The sequence below is a fragment of the Epinephelus moara genome, chromosome 20, assembly GCF_006386435.1.
Source record: "Epinephelus moara isolate mb chromosome 20, YSFRI_EMoa_1.0, whole genome shotgun sequence".
Taxonomy (NCBI): domain Eukaryota; kingdom Metazoa; phylum Chordata; class Actinopteri; order Perciformes; family Serranidae; genus Epinephelus; species Epinephelus moara.
Window position 1 is genome coordinate 11,823,022 of NC_065525.1, and position 25,220 is coordinate 11,848,241.

At 40.0% G+C, this 25,220-nt stretch overlaps 1 protein-coding gene across 1 annotated transcript in view; it reads left to right on the forward strand.

The window, feature by feature from the left end:
* LOC126408047 (spondin-1-like) overlaps window positions 1-23,816 on the forward strand; it is a 139,500-nt gene extending 115,684 nt beyond the window's left edge. Inside the window, exons 9-16 of the mRNA XM_050073402.1 lie at window positions 1,888-2,028; window positions 2,448-2,523; window positions 7,675-7,857; window positions 15,727-15,897; window positions 17,972-18,139; window positions 18,389-18,547; window positions 19,183-19,440; window positions 20,977-23,816. Of these exons, the coding sequence (XP_049929359.1) occupies window positions 1,888-2,028; window positions 2,448-2,523; window positions 7,675-7,857; window positions 15,727-15,897; window positions 17,972-18,139; window positions 18,389-18,547; window positions 19,183-19,440; window positions 20,977-21,143 (1,323 nt within the window). The 3' untranslated portion in view covers window positions 21,144-23,816. The remainder of the gene's footprint in view (window positions 1-1,887; window positions 2,029-2,447; window positions 2,524-7,674; window positions 7,858-15,726; window positions 15,898-17,971; window positions 18,140-18,388; window positions 18,548-19,182; window positions 19,441-20,976) is intronic.
* Window positions 23,817-25,220: the final 1,404 nt, after the last annotated feature.

Sequence of the window (25,220 nt, forward strand, 5' to 3'; positions counted from 1 at the left end):
GGGGGGCGTGGCTTAGCCATAGGTCAATTATTTTAGGGGGGGGGGGGTTGGTTGGGGGCTTTGGGGAGACAAACAATTGTATCAGGGTGGCCACTCCCACTGTGAGTTTCCTCAACACAAAACAGCTGCACAACAGTCGACTCAAAAAAAATTCTGACTGCTCACACATGCTTTTAGTACAAATACACAACTCTTTACCTCGTGCCTCTGGTTGCTGGGATTCTCCAGTGCATGAGTTGCAGGTGCTCCAAAACCTTCGACACAGTTCAGCAAACAATATTCTCAGTCATACAGCAAACAAACTCTGACAGCCTGTCTGTCTGTCTGTCTCTGGTGTGCAGAAGTCCTCTGAGGTCCAGCATGCTGCTGCATTTAAAGTGAGAGCATGATTAGACCACCAGCACCAGCTGTGCTAATCAACTTACCTGGCACTGCTCTCATGAGTCAGCCCCACGTCTCTCTCCTACAGTTGAATGCCAATCGTGCTACCTGCAAAAACTTAAAGGTCCTTGTAGTGCTAAAAATGTTGATGTTCAGATATGTTCCCATGTTCCCAACATGTTCAGTGCAACAGGTCTAACTTCTGCTAAGTGTTAAATTCATGTCCACCCTTATATTGACTTACTTTGCTAAGAAATAGCTTTTTTTCCAGGAGGGTCACCTGGGGCTCAGAGTGTTCCAGATGCATCATCTCTTTCATATATAAGATATTTGAAGCTGTATTAGTGGGGTTTTTTTCTGGCCACCTGAGGGCAAGGCAACCAGGTGTAAACACGGCTTTGACATATTATCACTTTACCATATAAATCTGTTATGACAGCTGCTAAAAAGTGGGTTTCCTACACATCAAGCAAACATGGAGCAACATTAGCATTCGTTTGGAGCTGTGTTTGTGTCCACTTGATGAATGCAAGTGCAATACTCATTTTTTTAGCTTTGTTGTGGTCTCTAGTGGGAAATATCTCTCCCTCAGCTACATGCTCTGCTAACTTCCTCTTTCTGTCGTTTGGTGCTGGGCATGCAGTATAAAGTCAGTTTATAGAGCTTGTTTGCTAAAACAGCTGCCCACAGTTACTGGGAAAACAGCGTTGATGAGAGCTGTAAAGGCCTTTAAACGCCAGGGTTTTTTTTTCATGCCAGTGAAGTGCTATATGCAACATGCTAACTTGCTCGTCAATATATTTTTTCAAAGTGTTGTTTTTGTCTTAATGTACTGAGCACTGCGTATAATCAGTCATGTTGCACCCATAAACAACAACATGGAGGCTCCATCGTCCAAACCAAGATGGCAAACTTTATTGCTCCTTTCAGCCTTGACAAAGGCAGCGCTTACCAGATCCACTTCTTTTATTCTTACCTTTCACAATAAAACCCCTAGACATAAACATTGTTCACCAGAGGGAACTCACATTCACTCAGAGCATTTTGTCAAAAGGAAACACAACTAAATAGCTGACAGTAGCTTAGAGTATACAACACCTTACCTCAGACAGACTGCCAGACGCTGCTCTGGGTCAAAAGGATCCCAGTAGTTGTCGCAAATGAACTTGCTGCTGGCATGAATAGTTCTGAAATATTTGCAGGCAAATATTTCACATTTTTGTGTTGTTTATTTCTCACAATCCCGCTATGTAAAGGCATCTAAACTGAAACAATACTGTAAAGTTGCAGACTGTAAATCCAAAAACAATGGTCTAAAAGGTGCTAAAATGCTCTTTAAAGCTGAGGGGAATTGCAGAGTCAGTTGATTGTGGATTGTTAGCACAAGCAAAACCTTTCACATGACACAGTCATTTGATCCAATACTGATTACAGCAGGTTGAACCTTTGAATGCTAAACTTTTTATCGAATTTGTTCATTTACTCTCTCATTTGGGCTTCTTTCAGTCACCGAACAAGCCCACCATTCCTCAGGAGAAGATCCGACCCTTGACCAGTTTGGACCACCCCCAAAGCCCATTTTACGATCCAGAGGGAGGGGCAATTACACCTGTAGCCAGACTGGTGGTGGAACGCATCGCTAGAAAGGTAGAATGTAATGTCTAAAAGTGGGTATGCATTTATATAGACTATTTCTCGATATAAAAAAAAATCCACACAAAAATGCCACATTCTGGCTTTTTACAAAATTTTCAGACATGTACAACCATGTTGCCACAGAAAGACTACTAAGAGACCAATCAGACTCGCAAGAAGGTGGTTAAGTAGACAGATAGAGATGGACCAAGAATTCAGTAGCCTACTTTTTGGTAGCATTCTAGCCAATTCAGTCATGATATTGGCCAGAGAAACTGTATTTACAGTAGATATTTTTCTCAAATTGTTCATCCCTGCTGGAGCTATGTTCACACAACACACACGACTCATGAAATACTGTTATCACACACACAGCAAATGGTGGTCTGTACAAGATAACATTGTTATAATAGCTTTCCTTGTGTGTGCAGGGGGAGCAGTGTAATGTGGTCCCAGACACCATAGATGACATCGTAGCTGATATTGGACAGGAGGAGAAGGAGGAAGGTACAGTAAACACACCCACACACACACACACACACTTATACTTGTACTTGCTACATAGTGAGCACCAAAAGAGGTTTTTAACCAGCAGAGTGAGGACCTTTTTGGACAGTGAGGACAGGAAGGTTTAGACTTGACCAAGGTAAAGAATTGAGTTTAGGTGAGGGTTAGGGTGAGAATTGGAGATAGACATTTAGTTTTAATGGTTAAGGTTAGGGTAAGGGGCTAATGTATGTTTTAGGCCAGTGAAGGTCCCCACAAAGATACCATGTACAGAGATGTGTGTACTGTACACACACTTTCTTGATTACAGTTGTTAAGGGAAAGACCCCAAATAAAAAATAATGGATTAACTAAAGGGCTTAATTTAGTGATTAAGTAATTATTCAAACCCTGTCATAACATGATATTGCATTCCTTTGTGTTCTTTGAACTTTTCAGTTCACTGTGTTTACAAAACATCCACTTTAACTTCCAACTTACAGACTGAGCATAAACTGTGTGGATTCAGTGTCTCATGATGCCCAAGGACACACACATAGCTCATTATAGACACAACTGGTTTACGCAGTCTCAGATGGGCTCAGGTCAGGTAGTCAGATCTCACATCTGGCAGGGCTCTGTCTCCACCCTGCTGTGAGAGGGTGGGCAACAGACTGCTGCAGAGCAAGTCCTGTCCCTATCAAACATAATTTATATTCTGTGATGCATCACAGATCCTGTCACTCTGGACAATGATGTTTCAGCAGTACTGCATATGAAATCTGTTTTGCGACTGCCACCTTACAGTTTTATCTGTAATGTCATAAATAACCAAAGTGAATGTCTACTTCTCTCCCTCTTTCTCAAATTCTCTCTGACATTTTTGCTGTGATATTTGTTTGCTGATGGGGACCACAACAAAACAAAAACAATTAGGATATTTTTATCCTTGCCACCTAAAAATTGCATTCATAAACAACTAATTTGTATTAGCAGATAGATGTTGTGAGAAAAGTAATTCTACTCGGTTTGAGTTTTATAAACATAACAAGGACATATGCATCTGCAAAATGTTCACTGTCATTGTATTTTATTAGTTTCCCTACAATTTAGTCAAAGCACTTGGTTAAAGGAGTAGTTAAACATTTTGGGAAAAATGTGTAATTGTATTTGTTTATTTATTTTACATTAAAGTAATTTTGAGTTAAATGACAAAATTGACTCCACCTCTCATGTTTGTCAAGCCAGGAGGCAATTTGCTGAAATTATATAAAAATAGAAAGCAGGAAAAAGGAGCTAGCCTGGGTAGCCCCCAATTTGAAAGAATGCCAGCAACTCCAAAACGCATCAATTAAAATGTTGGCTGTTGTTTCTTACGTGCTAGCTCAATGTGTGGGGATCTGGCTTGGGAATTGGAGGTTTGCTGGTTCAAGCATGGATGTATAGAGAGAACTGGATACAGCATTGGAAGCAGGACCCTGATTATTCCTTAGAAAGTTTCTCAGTGACGCATGAAGCCAAAAAAAATTCAACTGCCATGTATGAAATTACCCGGATCAGCACTGCTTCCGCACTGTGCACTGTGTGGCCCATAGAGCAAGTGCACTAGAGACTTCCACTGGACGAGCCAGCCACTTCTGATTTAGCGCTCTGCTAACTTGAGTGGAGATAAAAATAATTCAGTGATATGGCCACTCTAGACTTTCATAATATAATGAGACCGAATGGATCAAATTCTGATAGTGAAACAAGTCATTTTGCGGGGATTGTGATTACAAAAAAAATACACTGATTTACAGACATCTCTTTTGCCAAGTAAGTCTATGGGGAAAAGTATTTTTGCACTGCATGGCATCATGTGATGGATAGAATTCTACTGTGTGGCCACTTTATCTCACTGCAAGAGATTAATAAAAATATACCTTCTTCTTCTTGTTCTCTTTCTATTTTTGCTGGGGGCAAAGACTTCCTAGTGTCCTGCCATCACAGTAAGGTCCAGGAATTTACTAAGCCCAACCACTATTTGCCAAGAGACAGATGCAGCACATAAGTCCTTTAAAATCACTTGTTGTCTTTTTGTGTATGGATGAGATAGTATAATATTTTTTACCTTTTGACAGTCAGGCAAGCTGTTACTTCCAGTTTTTATGCTAAGCTAAGCTTACCCCCTGGCTTTAGCTTCATACTTATCTATTCCCTTGAGGTTAGAAAAAGACTGTGGCCTTGGTGAAATAGGCATAAGACAGAACATGTTGACTTTTTCAATGCTTATCCTACCTCCTCCACATGACTTCTGTGCAGATAAATAATGCCACAATTCCTGGATTGAAATAAACCACTGTCAGTGAGCATAATCTAGGCAGCATGCATGGTTTCCCCAAAACTTATTTAGCAAAGGAAAATAGTAGTATATTAAAAGTCTGGTGTGTAGGATTTAGTGGCATGTAATGTCTATAAAGAGATTCTTTATGCAGGAACTGTAGACTATTGGACAAGATTTTGGTATCAGAAGTATCAGCAAGTAAACAGTCCATGTGGAGAAGAAGAACTCATTGGACTAAATGCAGTCTTGGGACCCGTCGGCTACAGACTGACAAGGATTTAGCTTCAAAAAAGAAATTGTGCATGGAAGATGAAGTCTTGGCCTGGATATCCACTGGCTACACAGGATCAGCCCGAAATATTGGCCCTCGCCCCAAGAGGCCTTATTGCCGTCAGACAAAAGCCAATGGGTTCTGAGATTGAGTGGCATCTAGCGGTGAGGTTGAAACCAACTGAAACTTCTCCAATGTGCTAAGCATGTAAAACTACAGTGGCCATCCTGAAAACGTTAAAACACAAATTGCCCAATCTAGAGCTAGTGTTTGGTTTGTCTGTTCTGAGCTACTGTAGGTACATGACGGTGAAACATGGCAATCTATATGGACAAGGAACCGCTCCCTATGTAGATACAAACAGCAACAACAAATTCACAACGATTACTCCAACTTCACCTTCCCTTTTTTTTCATTTGTTAAACAGTTATTTATTTCACTGCAACACTCATAAATGCATGGATGAAATTGTGTTCCAATATTATGTTCCACCTCCCTGTGATGGCTGGCTTTACCCTGCTTTCAAGTGTGATTGTTCAGAAGGGTTATAAGCACTTTAGATTTTAAACATGGTCAGACAATACACTGCACAAGTTAGTTATTTTCGAGTATAACCCGGCCCTCTAGGGATCAGTGCTGCAGCCTTATAGTTGATGACAATTCTTAACAAGAGTCTCCTGCCGCCTAATAAATGTCTTCCTCAGTCAGTTATAGACCATTTGCTTCTTTCCACCCACCTTTTTCCTCCTGTCGTACTCTACCTGTCCTCTCTTTCTCCCGTTTCCCCTTGTCTCTGTGTGAGATGACACTACGGAGACAAGGCTGGTCCCCTTGGTCCGCCTAGAGATTCACTGCTTTCACTTACACATCAGCCCAACTCTCCTTTCACCTTCCTCTCTGCGACTCTAGCTCCTTTGTTCCCTCATTCTCCTCTGTCATTACAAGTTATCCTAGAGAATTGGACCCACTCAGGTTTGTCCCTGAGGCCTGACGGTATATTCTCTCTTGCCTCTCCTCTCATTTTCTCTGCCTCTCTGAACCCCAAGAGAGCATTTTTAATTGAAGCCAGTACCCCTGCTACTTCTTGTAGCTCTGCTACCACTGATAATTGGGCGAGACATTCACAAATCACACTCTTCTCTTTCTCTCCAACTCTATCCTTCCTCTCCCCCTCAGATGTCAGTCGGTGGTCTCTTGTGGTCCAGTTCCTGCAGTAATCACCTTTGGATACTATGTTAAATAATCAATGTCAGCCCCATCCCCTGTCTTTCCCCCCTCCTCTTACTGTGACAAAGCTGCTGCAGTGAAATGAAATGCAAAAGGAAGTTCTGTAAGCAAATTTAACGAGTAAACAATGACCATGTAATACCAGTCAACCACTGAGCAGAAGATTTCAACAAAAATATTAAAATTCCTCTTTTTTATGCCTCTGCACTGGAGATAGCTGTGGCCGGAGGAATTATGTTTTCAGGTTGTCCTTCTGTGCATTTGCATAAAGGTCCTGACATCCATTCATGCCATTCTCTGAACCCAATATCTCAAAAACATCTTGAGGGAATTTCTTAAAATTTGGCATAAAGTCCACTTGGACTCAACAATGAATTGCTTAGATTTTGGTAGTCGTAGGTCAAAGGTCAAGGTGACTGTCACCTCATCTGTTGCATTCTGTGAACGTGATATGTCAAAAACACCTTTTTTCACACATTTGTGTTTTCACATTTGTTAAAATTTGGCGCAAACATTCACATGGACAATAATCCAATTACATTTTGAAGGTCAAGGTTACTATGACCTTGCATCAGTCTCATTCTTGTGAACACGATATGTCAAGAATTGAGAGAATTTCATCAAATTTGGCACAAACATTTACTTGGACTTAATGATAAAGTGATTCAATTTTGAAGGTCAAAGATAAAGGTTACTGTGACCTTGCATCTGTCTCATTCTCATGGAGAAAATAAAGAACTCCTTGAGGGAGTTTCCTAAAATTTCTCAAACGTCCTCTTGGACTTAACAGTGAACCGATTAGATTTTAAAGGTCAAGGTCAATGTGACCCTGTATCCATGTCTTTTTCATGAGCGTGATATCTCAAGAACACCTTGAGGGAATTTTGTCAAATTTAGAACAAATGTCAAATTGGACTCAATATTGAACTGATTAGATTTTGGTGTTCAAAGGTCAAGGTCACTCTGACCTCACAAAACATGTTTTTGGCCATAATTCAAGAATTCATATGTTAATTATGACAAATTTGCACATGGATGTCAGACAGGATAGAATAAAAGTGTGGACATTTTATATCCAAACATCAAAGGTCAACTTCACTGTGACATCATAATGTTCGGCAAAACACTTTTCTGGCCATTGTTCAATATAATATCTCAGGCAACGAAGTTGAGACATTTGGTCAGATACTGAATAATTGTGAGTGAAGGATCAGTGTTTTCACAAACGGAAAAATGTAAATGGTTAACTGCAACTTGACTGGCTCATGGAGGCATACAACTGCTAGGTGGTAATTTTAATTATTTTTTTATCTCCAGCGTTCACTAAACATCCTGTGTGTTTCTCTCTTAGATGACACACCAGAGACGTGTATCTACTCAGGCTGGTCCCCCTGGTCAGCCTGTAGCAGCGCTACATGTGAAAAAGGCCGCAGGATGAGACAGAGAATGCTGAAAGCCCAGCTGGACCTCAGCGTGCCATGTCCCCACACTCAAGATTTCCAGCCCTGCATGGGACCGGGATGCAGTTTGGAGGGTAAAAACACACAGATACAGTAAAGTGACCTTATGAGAAGTTAGGTTTGAGAGTGGGGGACCATAGCCATGAATCCCTGTACCTACTGGGAAAATGTAAGTAGGGAGGTCCTTGAGCAGGGCACTCCACTGTACTTGCTGCGTGTAAGTGGTCATCTGTACTTGTACTGGGATGAGGTTCATTCATAGATTCATGGAGATAATAATGGAGGATTTGGAAGAGAACAAGCACTCACAGCCAGTTTTCCACCAATAAATACCATTCATTTGGCTGTGTCTAAGCACTTCCAGTAACACAGCCAAAGTAGGAGAGCAGATAATTCTTTATTTCCCTCATTACGCTGAATGTAACTGCTCTTTAATTCCCTCTGAACAGGGCCAGAAAGAGAAACATTATCTCACTAAAGAGCATTAACACTCATGAAAACCTGGAGCATGCCATTTTCTTACAAGCAGATGTTAAATATTAGTTCAGCGGCTTCCAAAATGACTGATAGCTGCTTTGAACAACAGCAGAAATACTTAATGGAACATACTGCAAAACATAGTGGAAATGTGTTTTATGAGTAACACTAACGGTTGTGGTCTGGGGAGGGCGTCAGCAGCCTGTTCCACATTTTGGTCCAGAGCAGACTGACTTACAATTGAACATGCTATGACATTTAGTGCAGACATTCATGTTTTAAACAGTATGGATTGTAATAATGCGTGTGTCAATTGATCAAATACTTTGGTTTGTCATTTCCAATGGCCTAAGTTATTTATTTTATGTATTTGTTGCACATACTAATAAGCAATTGCTAACATCCTTACACAGTAAATATTGTTACCAGTTTGCCAAATGTGCTGTTGTGAGCATGTCAGCATTTAGCTTAAAGCACCAATGTGTCAAGTAAAGCCTCACAGAGCCACTCGCATGGCTGTAGAGCAGGGATGCTCAGGGATACTTTGCCTAGGGGACAACTCTTGCAAAATGACAGGAGGCCAGGGGCAGCAGCCCCTAACAGGTATGGTGTACGCAGGGGCATTTTAAGAATTTGAGGACATTAGGGGTAGAGTTCTCAACAGGCTGAAAAAATTACAACCCAAACCAAACCAACCCGTTTGCGTTTGAGGCCCATACCCGGCCAGTCTGAGATCATAACATAAAATACTAAGCCAAAGCCCAACTCCCCAGAAAAAGAATTGTTGTCGGCTTGTAACGCCGTGCTTTTATATGTTATTTACCCTACCTTATAGAAGGGTGCTGGTGATCATATGCATTATCATGTCCAGTGTTTCCATTCGTATGACCATGTCTGCTTTTTGTGATCTGCATATAAAAGTGATGTTAGTGTATGTTGGATGTGTTTCCATTCACATCCCCTACAACTGCAGAAAAACGCCGGCACACAGTCCCGTTCTTATGCATAAGTCTCCCTCCGGTGCTGCTGTAGCTGACCAGCACACCAGTAACCAGCAGGTGGGTCCTCCAGCTCTTGTGTATTATGCGCTCGTCATAGTGACTTGATCGCATGCCATTCCATTTGTTGTGCTAACCTCAGTATTTGCTTATTGTGTTTCATACAATAGGCCCATAAATATTTATCTATATCTTTTAATTATCAGACTTTGATCCTCTGCCTGATCCTCCCTGTGTCCAAAGCTATTCATTTATTTTAAACAGTTAAGGCTATTTAATTCATCATTGAGTGGACATTTGTGCCAAATTTGTGCCAAATACTGCTCTAAATTGAAAAATGTTGCACCACTGATTGTAATTTCTGGTACACATACTGAACCCCTGTTGTCTTGTTCTCAATAGTATACAGAATACAGACCCATCCAACTTTCTATGTGGACATGCCATGCACATATACATTAACAAGAACATGCACTGTGTTTCAGGGTGCATTTCTGAACTTGTTGAACTCTTTAAGAAATATATGATAAACTATGTAATTTTTATCTCCTAAACAGTCAAAAATGTTAATGTTATTACGTAAATATAAAAACACTGATATCATTGTCTTCTGCAGCACTTCATCACACAAATAAGCATCAAAAAACAAAGATCGCATTTCCTTTGCTTTAATCCTTTCAGTGCTGGGACGTTCATTTCCTATCAACAAGAGGGGTGATCAGTGAACCCTCAAAATAATAAGCAGATTAAAGCTCAGGTATTATCTCATTCTGACTGAAACAGACTCAGTGAGTGTGGATGCTTCATTTTGGCTTAAACTGATGGAATATGTTGTGAAAACACAAAGCTGCTGCCTCATTTATATTTCACAGCCCAGTGGAATGATTTTATCCGGAGACATAATTGTGTAACTATTGTGGTTATTGTTGCAAAGGATCATAGAGTGTAGAGGTAAAACAGAAAAAAATGGGTGGCAGCTCTGTGATTATAAAGAAATCTGGAGCCAGGAGCCGACTGTTAAAGCAGATGCTGGCTTTTAAAAACAATGAGAGGGCACATCTGAAGTTGATATGGCCGCATCAAGAGGATATGTCACAAAATAGTGTAAATCCCTCATCACAGAATGTAAACACTGGTGACTGGATACCCTAATTACTTCACTGCAACATAAGATTATGTGGATCAGCTGTTAATGCTTAGCGTTCTCCTGCTTCCAGGATGCTTAAACCAGGATTTGATTGTATTTACCTTTGACTAGAAGAAATCAATGCACCATGCTCTTGTTGTCAGTGTATTAAAGACAACAAGAGTAACAGATTGTGTAAGTTCAGGAACATGGTTATTATGCAGAGAGATGCAAAGACACAAACACATTAACAAAGCAAGAAGTCACAGGTCAAAGCTGATGACAGCCAACCTTTCTCTTTTTCTCAAATTTTTTTTGCCTTCATGCTGGCAATAGCCAAGGCCAGAGACAATATGTTTTCGGGTTGTCCATCTGTCCATCCATCCCATTGTCCTGAATGCAATATATGAAGAAAGCCTTGAGTAATTTCTTTTAATTTGGCACAGATGTCAAGTAGGACTCAAGATTGATATAATTTGATGTTGGTGGTCAAAGGTCAAGGTCACTGTGATCTTGCATCCATTTCATTATTCATTCCATAACTGCTTATCCTGTTGGACCCTATCCCAGCTGTCATTGGGTGAGAGAAGGGGTACACCCCTGGAGAGGTTGCCAGACTATCACAGGAAGGAAGCCGGAGTACCTGGAAAAAACCCACGCTGACATGGCTAGAACGTGCAAACTGCGCACAGAAGGGCTCCCCCACCCTGGGTTTGAACCAGGAGCCTCTTGCTGTGCTAAGCAATGCTAACCACTGCCCACAGCCCCATTTCATTATTGTAAACGCGATATCTAAAGAAGACATAGAGGGAGTTTCTTCATATTTGGCACAAACGTCCCAACAATAAGCTGATTAAATTTTGGTGGTCAAAGGTCAGGGTCACCTTGACCTTCTGTCCTTCTGATACTTAAGAATGTGAAATTTCAAGAAGCCTTGAGGAAATTTCCTCAAAATTGGCACAAACATCTACTTGGACTCAATGATAAACTTTTTAGTATTTGGTAGTCAAAGGTCACTGACCTCACAAAACATGTTTTCAATTTCACACAAATCTATAGTGGAATAAGATGATGAAGTGATGGTATTTTATATTCAGATTTTCAAAGTTCAATACTATGTTTCTGCTTATCATTGCATGCCATAACTCAGGAACAGAAGGGGAGACGTGGTCAGATATTGAATTGGTGACACTATCTTGGGTGTGCATCTTGAAACTGCTGTGATTGTATAGATCTTCTATGCTGCCGGATTGACGGTGTGTGAAGCATCCATTTTTTTTTTTTAATTTGTAGCTTCTTTGTAGCAACATCCATTTTTGAAGCATGTCAGCCGCCATGGCTACATGAGTCCATACAGACATGGATGTAAACTGTAACTGCAACTTGACTGGTTTGCCGTAATTCTAATTCTTTGCTGTTGTCAAAGGAGAAATTTTTTTTTTCTTTTTTGGATTTCTGTCTAAGTTGTCAGTTTGACGCCCTATTCCTGCAAGTAACTGCCCACAATCCCACAGCAAACACATACATACGCACAAAACCACAGAAGGTTGCTTTTGTCCAATTTCCAGTGAAGTTGTCAGTTTGGAACAAATGCTGAGAGGCAGCGCAGTCAGCATCTGTCTTCCCCTTCCTCACTCTTCTCCTCTTGTTCTCAGGATGTCTACCAGCCATTGGACGAGTGAAGCTCAGACTGTTCAAGGCTGAAGGGTTTTCTTACACACACACACGCACACACACACGCACACGCACACGCACATGCACACACACACGCCCCCACCCGTCACTGCTTTTCGTATCCATACATCAGACAGCAACACAGATAGCTTTTTGTTACTGAGCACCCCTCCTTTGTTTTCATTTAGTGCTCCGTTAGCGTGCGGCAGGAGATTGATAATTGTGGGGTTCATGCCGGGGCAGGACGAGGGCCGATGCCCAGGATGATTTATATTCCTGGGAAACACTTTGGCTCTCTGGAGGCCTCGTCCAGAGCTGGAGATACCTGTATCTTTTATTAATGATTCACTTAGTTCTGCTTTATTAGGCCACAGGCGGTAAGCAATGCAGTTCTCAGATTGTTGGAAGGCAGAGAGTGTTACTGAGTCAAGTGTTGTGAGTCAAAGGAAAATCTATCATTTCTCAATATAATTTTATTTACAGGTCTGTTCTCGCATAATCGCCTCTTCCTGGCTCACTTTAAATGTACTATCTGCACCTGGGCTTTATTCAGGAGAGGTTGTTTGAAGAAGACGGCAGTAAAGGGCAGTTAGACTTGTACTGTGTAGTGACTTTCTGTATATGAAGAATAGGGAGATCTTGAAGTGCCATGCTGGCTAATCGTGATAAAATACACCAGAGTGGAGCCTTGTTAAGCCAGAGAAGCTGCAGTTCACTTTTCAGCTGATACAAGCCAGGGTCATACATATTGACTTTCACTCCCTCAGGCCCATGCTGTGAATAGGACCGTCCCTCAGGCTACTTGCCTTATTAAAAGAGAGTTGAAGCAGTTTCGGAGGAAGAACTTATTGAAAATGGCACCTTCAACTTTGAGATGACATAAAAGACTGAAATACAAGTAGCTGTTAGAGAGAATTCTGGTGTGGTGGGTAGGGAGTGTGTCCTGTGACCAGAGGACCTGGGTTCAAGTATTCCTTTCAAGCCAATTGCTTGCTGAAGTTTTGACTTCAGTATGTTACCAAAGCTGAAATAGCTCAGTTCAAAGAGTATTAGACTGAAGATCTGAAGGTCCCTGGTTCCATCCTGGCTGTAGATTGGTTGTCTTTTAGGAGGGTACTGTCTTTGTACTATAGCAGCTACTGTTATAGCTGTGTAGTTCCTTTTCGTTTGGAGTTTCTAAGTCATCCTTATCCCATGGGTGTCCTCCACAGACAGTATGAAAATAATGTTCGTAGCCACCATATTTGGACGAGAGGTTGGTGCTGTGGAGGAGCGAAGGGGCGATATGACATATAGATTGGTGACGCCTCACACACAGCCTGCCACTCACAGCATCCACGCCCTTAATAATATGTAGCTTAAAGTCTTAATAAACTTCAGATGGGTTAGTTATAGAAACATTTACCCCAGGTACAGCTCTAATGAATGGGAAAAGTAACTTGAGAGACCAAAATTGTTTTTTGAACCAGGCTGTTTATTTGTGCTGTGAGGTTTAGGTAAGGTTTGTTTGTTAAAATTTCAATGCATGAAATAAAACCAATTTATATTTATTTAAGTTTTTTTTGTATTTGTTTGTTTACGTATTTATTATCCTGCTTTAGAGTGAGGCTATGGCCACCCACCTAATTACCACACAGATACAGAAATACAGAGATCAATAAATATAGGAATAAGTAATAATAAACAGGAAAAAATGAATAGGAATAATTTAGGAATAAAGAAAAATAAAAGTAGAGGTGTAGAAATTCCAAACCAATGCATGCAGATATATGAAAATGTGGAAATACATTTAAAAAAATGTCCCATTGAATTATGAACATTATTTAATTATTCCATTTTTAATTAAATTGTTTATTTTTCTATTTATTTCAGCATTTTTATATAACTCAGAACTCTTTATGTATTAATTTATTTATTCATTTATGTATTTATTCATTCATGATTAAGTTATTTTTTGACCTCCATTGCACATTTGCACTCTGTGGGAGACTGTAGCTGTAGCACTGGTTGGTGGCGTCTCCTGCTGACAGGTCAAAGTATTTCTCAGCTAGACACTCAACACCACACTTTGCTTGACATTTAGTGAAAACATCATATGTCCAGTACCATAATCCACTCACTATGGACAAGAGTTCAGTGATGAGTGAAGCCACAATAAATATGAAATACACCAGGCTAGAGTTACACAGTCACAGACTGAATTTTAAAACCTATAATTGTGGTTGGCCCTCTGATAAAACATAGCCAACCTCAATCAGAGCTCTAAAGCACAGCTGTTTAAATAATCAAAACTTCTCCCTGCCATATTTTACCATAGAAATATTAAAACACTGCTGCGACCTGCAGGCTGAGCGAGGGTTTAAACCTCTCCTCTCCATATTGGTAAAGAACAGCTTTAAACATTCACAGTGATAACTTGTCAGTCATTGTTTGTTTGTTAGTATATGCGACTGGCATTGTCAACATTACACATTCTCCTTTAAACTTTGCTTATAGCAAATTCTTCCTGATGTTATCATGGCTTCCACTGGGTACTTACAAGTCAACAGACTAAGTTTGGAGCCCTCTTCATAAAAAAATAACTACTTTTCAGGCAAATCCCGAATCTTTGTCAGCACAGAGGTGCTTTTCTGTAACCAACTCTCAACTCTGACCTCCATGATCTCTTTGTCTCTTCTTTGAAACTCTTCACATGTTGCACTGCTGACAAAAGGCAACATTTTTAAGAACATATTGTTTTGGAGACAACAACCAATCTAATCACCAGAAAAAATGTTGGCATTGTACGTCTCTGCAAACCACGGATACATTACATTTCTATGTTATTATGCAGCGGATACGTCAAAACAATACGCCCACTTGTTTATTTTTACGAAAAGTTTGTGTTTGGGCTTAAAAAATGGTTTTGGTGGGACAGTCACAGTTAGAGAAGGCATGTATGTTTTGGTATAAAACAACCGCTTGTTGTTGCACTAATCTGGCTGTAAATGCAGCAATGTCTCGGTAAAAAACAGCCACTTTATCCCTGTGGAAAAAACAGCGAAAAGTCACTACCAAACACCCACATTTGGTTCCTAAAAAAACACTGGTAACACAGTGATGAAGAAAAATAAAACTGTTTTGTTGTTTGCAGACTGGCTGAGTTCTCGCTTAGGTGATATGCCTTCCACCATCCTCTCCACCTCCCAGTAACAAAGTCAGCTCATATGCTATGTCACTTTCAAAACGTAGATATGATATATATAAAAAAAACAAATGTAACCTATCTGTGGTTTGCAGAAATGTATTAAACTTACATTTTCATTTGGCAACTGGACTGCAACACCTGTCTTTTCATTATCTTTATACACTATCATGTATTAATAACACCGGAATGTAAAGGGCCCTGAAGTGTTGTGTGTTTTCACAGTGCTCCTGACACTGAACCTTTTACATTGGCATTCAAAATTTGACCAAAACTTGCTTATTTATATTACTCTCTACTCCGGCAGTGGAACTACTTATCTAATGGTTACAATGAGGAAAAGCAGCAAGGCCACTGCACCTGCAAATGATGAGACCATTTTCTAACGATAACCTCACAAAGAGAAAGGAAAAAAAGATGAAATGTTTGGATGTTCTTCTAGTAGCGTCTGTTGCTACTTGCTTTTTCTTTTTCCGGTGGACAGAGCCATCAACGTGCATGATGTCGGAGTGGATCAGCTGGTCAGCCTGCAGTGTGTCCTGTGGGATGGGGATGAGGTCTAGAGAGCGATATGTCAAACAGTATCCTGAGGACGGCTCGCTTTGCCAGCTCCAGACTGAGGAGACAGAGAAGTGTGTTGTCAACGATGAATGCTGTGAGTCTCTCCTAACATTATTACTGTGTGCATTTGTGACTATTTGTACGTTTCTGTGAAGACTTTCAAATGAACTAATTACACAAATCCTTATTGAATTTTCAAATGTTCTAAATGAAATTCTCTTCCAGGATTTAGCCAAATCAACAGTGCCTTGAAAATCATTTTTTCCATATAAATCAAACTCTCTCATGACTTGTACTGCACTTCCATAAATTAGTTGTGTTCACCTCTACAGGCAAAAGAGGGGAAGTACATTTTTAATTTGTCTAAATAACTACTCACTTTTATCTGAAGCTTTTTTGGTTTGCAAGCAGTGGCCGTATGTTATAAAAATGTTCATGTGCGCTGATGGTGTGCCTAGTATGCCAATACTGACTTTAAGTTCATAAAATTAATATTTCCTTAAGACTAGAATTCAAACAGTCTTTTCCTGTATTCAAATTTCAAGACCATATACTGCATCACCAGTGTTGGAAAGTAACTAAGTGCATTTATTCCAGTAAAGTACTGTACTAAAGGACAATTTTGAGTTACTTGTACTCTAGTATTTCCATTTGATGTTAACCTTATGCTGCTACTCTACCACATTTCTTCACAGCTACTAGTTTGGCCTTTTTATTTTATACCTGGAAAGCATATGATCGGTTTCTGATCGGTTTCTGAACTACCCAGCAATGTACAGTATAAAGTAGTAAAAATTTGCTCCAGGTATAACACTCAAATGCTGCTTTTAGTTGAGTACAAAAATGAATGTAGGACTTTTACTTGTGATGGAGTATATTTTACGTTGCAGTATTTATACTTTTATTTGAGTGAAGTAACTATTTACTTCTTCACTATTTAAATGGGTGCCGTCAGAAATTGTTCATAGGGGAGGCCAGATGTGGCCACTGAAAATCTTGGGGTGGCACACCAAAACCAAAATCCATAACTTAAATTCAGAAATTTGATTATGCTGTTAAACTACTTGAAAACTATGTCAATATGGGGAGTTAATGAATTGCATACTGATACACTTTAGTTTCTTATTTTACACTTAATATTACTAATTATCTGATGTGCACTGACTAATGCTGGTACAGTTAACATTTTGAGTTCCACAACTATCTTGTTTTAATGTGTTATGTATCTATACATGTTGGAATTCATTGTTTTTCAAATACACTGGTTGCCCTTTTCCTTAACCAGACAAATATACAGCTTTAATTTAAGGGGATACATTTTAAAAAACAAAACCTTTCCTTTGAACAAGCCCTCTCAAGTTTAGGGGAGACTTGTGGGTACCCATAGAACCCATTTTCATTCAGATATCTTGAGGTGAGAGTTCAAGGGACACCTTGGCTGGCACCAATGGATGTCCTATGTTGTCACAAGATACCTGCCTTTGCGCTAGCTTATAAAATGAGCGCATCACAACCTCTTATAGACACTAATATCAGTGTCTAATCATTTTTGCCAGAGGGCAAGCAACTGCCCTGCTTGGTTGCACCACTGACTATTTGTATACTATTATGTACTATTTATGTATTGCCTCTCTAGAGCACAAGTTCCAAAAGCAAAAGCAAGACATGAAATACAGAATCAATGTCAGAGTAATAAATGGAAATGAATAAAACTAAACAGTAAAAGTAATGTTAAGCATGATTTACAGTTAAAGAAAATGCATGAAATTCAGAATAAATCATTTGAAAAAATATTTGTACAATGTTTATTTCATACAATAATCTGAAAAATACTTTGACAGGTTCTGGATTGGTGATTTTGTAAGCTGGTTGGCTATAAAAGCTGCTAAAACTGAATTTATCAAGCACTGTTCGGTTAGTTACTCCAATAACATGACATGGGCGCACGTCTGATAAAAGCTGCTGTAATTTTAACCACATTTTCATGTAGCTATCTACATTTTGAGGCAAAGTTTTGTCTCATGATTTGAGACTTGATATGGTGAAAAATAACTCCTTTAATATGATTGATTCTCTGATGTGAAAATGGAGAAGAAATATCATTATGATGATAAGCATTTTCTGAAAGAGAGCAACTGATTCTTGTGTTTTTTTGTCCTTCTCCGCAGCACCCAGCAGCTGCGTGGTGACTGAGTGGGCTGAGTGGGACCCCTGCAGCGTTACCTGTGGGCTGGGTATGAGAAGACGTGAGCGCATGGTGAAGATGCCTCCTATAGACGGATCAATGTGTAAGACCGAGGTGGCTGAAGTGGAGAAATGCATGATGCCAGAATGCCGTAAGCAACATTTATTTCCTTTCATCTCTATAGCATTTTAGTATTTGCGCTTTTTTCATGGGCATTTGTTTGTCAGTTTAATCCTCAGTTCAATTTAGTCTGCTGTAATGAATAAGCAAACTGATGAGAGATACTATAAACACTGATATGAATCAGGTTCAACCTTTATTACTTCAAGTACAGAGAGTTTAACCTGATACTTAGCACAAACTCTAATATGTGTGTTTGTATACTTGTGCTTGTTTGCAGATACGATCCCCTGCATGCTGTCACCCTGGTCTGACTGGAGTGAGTGCAGTGTGACGTGTGGGCGGGGCTTGCGAACACGCCAGAGGATGCTGAAGTCTGATCCTGCAGGGTGCACTGAGGAGCTGGAGCAGACAGAGAAGTGCATGCTGCCCGAGTGCCGTAAGTACCTGAAGTATAAAGCTGCTGGTTTCTTTCCTAACTGAGAGAGGGAAACCAGAGAGGCAGCTTTGAACGACTGTACTCACTGCGCTGGGCAGGTTTTGTTTCATATGTCGTCTATACATACAGTATAAGGTCCAGTTTCACATTTATTGCTTGTTGTATTTATCCCATTTTCAGGTGCATCACTTAGCTTTTTGTTTAATAATTGGCATCTGCAGCTCTATTTTTTCTTTTTACTTTCCATTCATAGTGAAATTTCCCAAAGTAATGCTACCTTTCATTCTTTTGTCAACACTGTTAACAGTGCGAACTTAAGTTAAGGATCTGAATATTTTCTCCACCACTGACTGTATATCTTCATCAACCCTCCATCTCACAGGAGTTCACTTGAGTTTTCAGTGAAATTGATGGACACTTAGAGGGAAGGGCAGAGAAAACATTAAAACTGGAACATGCACTGAACCCAGACTGATACTCTGAGTTTATCAATCAATAGAAGAAATATGCCACAAAATCTTTTCCTGTGCTTATGTTTATTCTTTGCCTACCATTGTGACATTTAAATATCTGCCTCTCATTAACTGGTTCTTTTTCTGATGTTTCCTCTTGTTCGCCTCCTCTTAACCTTCCAGCCGTTGACTGCATGGTCTCTGAGTGGTCCGAGTGGTCCGAGTGCAACAAGTCCTGCGGTAAAGGACACACCATTCGAACCCGTATGATCAAACTGGAGCCACAGTTTGGGGGCAACGCTTGTCCTGAGACCATCCAGAGGAAGAAATGCAAGCTCAGGAAGTGCCGGACAAAAACAAAGGAGGAGAGGGGAGGTGGAGGAGGAAAGAGAAGGAGACGGGGTAAACAGGGAAGAGATGGAGCAGTCGAGGAGCAGCCAGGTTGGTGGGAATAATCCATTATATTGTCATTATAATGAACCTCTTTACTCCATCCATTTTTGTCTTTTTAGAGGGGACAGGGGCTCTTTAGAGGGAGATAGCAGGTAAAAAGAATATTCCATATAGAAGTGGTATACATCATCTGAAAGCTGGGAACCTGAAGATCAATTTGAGATGCAGTTTAGCACTGTGTGTCAAGTTTTTCAAGTCTTAAATCTCTAATTACCACTGCTTTTTGTTTAGGCGCCGATTCAAACTTTGAAAGTTGAGAGTTTACAGGGGAAAGAACAACATGATGGAGTTATATGATGGCTGTTCCCATGCTCAATTATGTGTGGGTTGATACCATTTGTTACACAGAGTTGGAAATTGATAAAATGGGTCAAAAATGCCTCCAAAATACCAAATTAAGACACCAAGACCTTGAGGATCACCACAGAAAAATGCATGCTGTGATTTGGTATCAAAAAAATTTGACATTTGGAGATTTCTGTAAGGAAAGAGATTTGATGGAAACTGCCAAGAACCCCCCTTATTGACAATATATCTATAAAAGCCATCCATCTTCTGAATGCCTGAGGTCTGTAAGTTGTAGCTGTAAAGTTTCATTAGGCTGTGATTATCCTAGAAATCACTAGATCAGATCACTAGATAAAGTTTCAAAGAAGTTGGCCTCTAGTTTCGCACACCGAGGAAGTGAAGGGAGGAGGTCACCACAATTGTAAATCAATGTTGCGTTTCTCTCGTGCGTGCGCGCTCTCTCTTTCTCTCTCGCAGTCTCACTCTGTTTGTTTTCTTTTGACTTTTCTAAGATGACAGATGCTGAATATATACTCCTTATCTGATGCTGTGGCTGTTTGTGGTTGGCTGAGAGGGATGTGAACTCATTAGTTTGCAGCTGTGTTAATCATATCAGGTTAGATTTCCATTACGCGTGCCGAACGTGCCAAACGGTGCCAATCCCCTTTGATCTGACATCAGATGTGACGGGACAATCGATATAGAGATACATTTATGTGCTGATTGCAGATAGTTGCATTGAATAGTGTTTTTTTGGCTATTTATTGCATTGTTAATGTGCCTGATATTCTGGAAACCTGCCTGTGAGGTTTTGGTGACCACACCCATCTTGGCGCACCTCGGTCTGCCAAACTACCAAACTGAGCGTGCCTCAGGTTGCGCTGCTCGAAACTAGCTCTGCGCGGGGTTCGCCACCCTGCGCCACGCCGGGAAACTAGAGGCCATTGTCTCACCAAAATGAAATGGCTATTATGGGGACAGCATCTGGACAGCATGGTATTTGCCCAAAACTGCATGAGACTAACATGAAGCGGGCATTCCCTTAAAAGGGAGACTTGTGGATACCCATAGAACCTATTTAGATATATTCAAGTGAGAGGTCAAGGGACCCCTGCTCTGCCCATCTTCCCTCCCAAAACTTAAACCTATCTTTGGAGTGTTATTTAACCCCCTTTATGACAAGCATGCTGATATCAGTGGGTTCCCTGAGATGCTACTGTCTGTTGTTTTTTGCAGCAGGTTGCAGAATGCAGCCATGGACCAGCTGGACAGACTGTACCAAACCGTGCGGAGGGGGGATCCAGGAACGTTTCATGATGGTGAAGAAAAGAGCTAAAGCCACTCTGATGGCCAGCTGTAAAGACCGGAAGGAGATCCGTGCTTGTAACGTTCATCCCTGCTAGGGGGCACTACTGAGCTACAGAGGAGAGGAGCAGCAGGTTAAATACATGACAGAATGGGTTTATTTGATAAAGATGATGTTGGGGGACCTTTTGTGTACAGGGGGGAGGTGAGGGTGAGATGATGGGCTAGTTTGACACTTTGGAAACAGGAGATGAGTTTAGCTGAGTAGAGAGGAGGGGAGGAGGGAGGAGGAAAAGATGATAAGGTGATAATGTGCTGTTTAGTGAAGCCATTGTAGGCATTTAGTTAACAGGGCTGACATTTCCTTTAGACCACAATGGAAGTATTAGAGAGTAGTGTCTGTGTCCTGCAAAAAAAAAAAAAAAAAAAGAAAAGTGGCTTTGCCAGTGCAGCACACTTTTTTTTGTCTCTTCAATAGTTTTGTTCTCTGGGGTATAAAAAAGCATTGAGATCCTGGGATTACCTGAGAATTCTTACCAAAATCTGCTTGTATTGTCTGAGAAAACTACCCATGGAAACCTATGGTGTTTTAGGCATGTGTCTACTTTTTATCGTATGTACTGACACAAAGATGCCTTCTCCAAACATTAATGATACCATGCTATTGTTATAGCTATAGTCCGCCCTTGAAGTAGCATTATTACAGTAATATCTGGATCAACATATCATCTTTAGCCAGATCCTATTCATGCTAAATGGCAGCGTGCTGCTGTTTATAATATAAACTAAATGAAAACAATGTAAATGTTTCAACTTAATCAGACATGCAGGATGGATGCCCCCATAGGTGTAGTGGTGTATATGCATTATATAACCATCTCTGTGCAGGGGGGGGTGCTATATAGAGTGGTGTAGGACTGAGATCTAAATCCCAGAAATGAGTTAGCTTTTTCCACTTATGGGTCCCTCATCTCGAAGTGAATGGGTTTTTGGTTAGATGCCTGAAATAAGGTCTGTGGTTAACACAAGCATAAGAGACTTTCACATTTTGTTCTACGACATAAAATATGTCAGTAAATACCCCGCTTGTGAGACTTTAAGCTTTTAGGCGTCTTCAAAATGGCGGTTGCTAACAAGTGGCTAAATGAGACTACAGAGCGTCATCAAGCAAACGCGACTTTACAGCCTCGTCGTGGTGGAGATGTTAAGTCATAGTCATAGTGAAGGTTGTTTATAGCCTAACATTAGCTTTTAACTCTGGCAATTTCATTTATGCTTTACAAGTCAGAAACGCAATTCGTTTGTGAAGATTATCTTGCTGAACAAGAAAGTATCATAAAGTTTTGTTTGCCACAGAGCTTATTTTCTGCAATATTCCAAAATCCAATGGAACAATCCCATTGGGTTTTTGACGAGGGAACCAAGGCGATGTGAACTTACGGTTTGGCTGACAAAAAAGTGTCATCCTTGCAGTACTCTACACATACCATATGCTCCTTAAATAGCAATATGTACATCTCACAGATTGAGACTGCTGGCAATCATGTTGCCATCTTTCTCTTCAGCTGTGATGTATATGGTGCATGACATGATTATAGTATTTGGATCCTTTACTCAAATAAAGACGCAATATTGCTATTCAAAAAAAAGGCAAGAAAATGAAAGTAGAGAGCAGTTACTAGCAAAATGTATGTTTGTAAGTGTCAAAGTAAAAGTACTGGAGCAAATTAAACTACTTTATATACTTTTGGTTAGTTTTATCTTTAACAGAGCACCACATGTATAAACACCACTGCACCACCAGAGGCCCCTCCCCAAGTTCTTTATCATTTTAAAATAATGGACTACCTTCCGACCCTTGTATGGAATATTTTAAGTTGCCAACTGTCACTTAAGTGAGAAAATATATAAACAGACAACACTGAAGATGTAGGATATCTGTCTCTTTTTTTTTTTGCAAGACATAGATGCTCATAAAGGAAGTCTTTACAGACTTATGGATGTACTGTATAACTACTATCTAACCAACACTTACGACACTACTATGAGTACTAAAAAACACTTTCCCTAATAAACAGATACATTTAAATGGAGATGTTTTATACTGTTAAAATTAGTCTTTATATACTGTACTGCTGTTTATCTGTTGTTTCAGCTGATGTAGCATTAAACCTGCGATAGCTCTCACTCTGTCAGAAGATCTTAATTTAGCATGTGCATAGATAATTCTGTTTGATTGGACTTTATGCTTTCTCTGCCGTAGATGTTGTCTTAAAACAGATAGCTAAATGACTGTATCTGCCTTTGTTGGTTCCCAAAAAACACAAACAGACAGAGCCTAGTGTCACGTCTTAAACATGTGCTGTGCTGCACTGGTGCAGAGTTCTGGCTGCAGAAGAGGTTTGTGTTGAAAACATTGCAGACGTTTCTACAGTATTAAAACTGTAGGACAGCTCAACTTGCAGTAGACTGTTACTGGGGCCTTGGTTACAACACACTTTATTTTCCTGTGTTGTTTTTATTGCGCTTTTCATTGTGTTGCGATGATGAGAGTGATCTGCAAGATCGTTTTTCTTTATTATTACACAGCAGATTATGTTTTTATTTCAGTTTGAATAAGAATGTCATCACCAAAGTTCTATTTTCTGTAGATATTTTCTTGACTTCACTCTTTTCTGTTTTCAGGCCTCTTTATTTCTTTGCCTCTGTATCATGTGACTATTTTCTAAGAAATCACCTTTACAATAAAAGAAATGTAAATGTGAAAATCATGACATCATTTGACTTTTTTTTTTTATCAACCCTAACTCTCTGTTCAGGTTAGACCCAGGGCCTCCACTAACAGCTCAAAAACGTACCTAACATTGGTTAATCACCTTCATACACCTTCATACTTTTTTTTTTATAAGAGTTGCTTATAGATGTGTTTCTGATGACTACTCACATGTTTCAGATGATGCAGACACAGGGAGCTGTTCGGTGTTAGTGACGTCAGAAGGAAAGAAGACTGATTTTGCAGTCATCACTTTTACACATGCAGCATTAGGTTTGTGGCAAAACAAGCCATAAGGAAGGAAAGCCAATGTCAGGTAAATGCAAGGATTAAGGGATGATGACTCTAAGACACATAGAAGGATTCAAATAATTAAGGATTCAGATAATTGTGTGAAACAACTGTCAAGCTGCATCTATTTACTGCATGGCAGTTTGAGTCTGTAGTCCTACCTGCTTTCTCACCTCTGGTAACGTACTTACAACTTTAGTCCACTAGATGGAGATAGAAGAATAGAAAATCATATAACCCATGGGGAACTCATGGTCAGGATGTTACTGGGAGCAGTATAAATACAAGAACTGGTTCAAACTCAAACATTGTGTTGTAGTAGTTTGATAATCAAGCTGATATTTTTTTTAATTTTTACATTTGACTAACATTGTTTCGTCATTTCTGTTTGATTTACTTGATTCAACTTTTTTCCTTCCATTTTACAACTATTCAACAACAGGAAGGATAACACTGCACAATGCGTGTTGACATATATTTGAAAGGTACAGTCATCCATCAATTTGCATTTAAATAAAATTAAAAGATTTGCAAGCGACATTAAAAAAGGCCAAAATCAGAACAGCAGAGTCTGAAATATCCTGGCCTTCAGTAGTTAGCATAAGATCAGGCTCTAAAAACATTGCATCCTTCATATCCTAAAATGTATCTCAGTAGCTTCCTTTCATAAACCCTCCCCGCTTGCTAAATGCCAAGTCTTTCAAACTCCACACCCCCAGTTGTTAACACAGGCTTTCTGTCACACATTACAAGTATTCACGCCCATGCTGACATAACCCTGATGTCACCACTATGATATCATAAGGGATTATTTTCTCAGACTTGACAAAGCTCTCTCAGAGACACTGAAGCTTAAATTGATTTTGACACGTAAAATCTATGGATCGCCCCTTTAACAGTCAGAAGGCAAAAAAAGTTTTCATAACGTAACTACATGTCAGATGTAACTTTAGCACGGGTGGAAGTAATGAATTCCATTTACTCTTGCTACTGTTACCAAGTTGTTTTTTCATGTATGACTAAACTGTCTGGGACTGTAACAGATGAAAGGAGATAAATCATCAGAGGGGGAGCTGCAGGTGTGTTTGCGGCCTCAGGAGGGCAGAGCTTC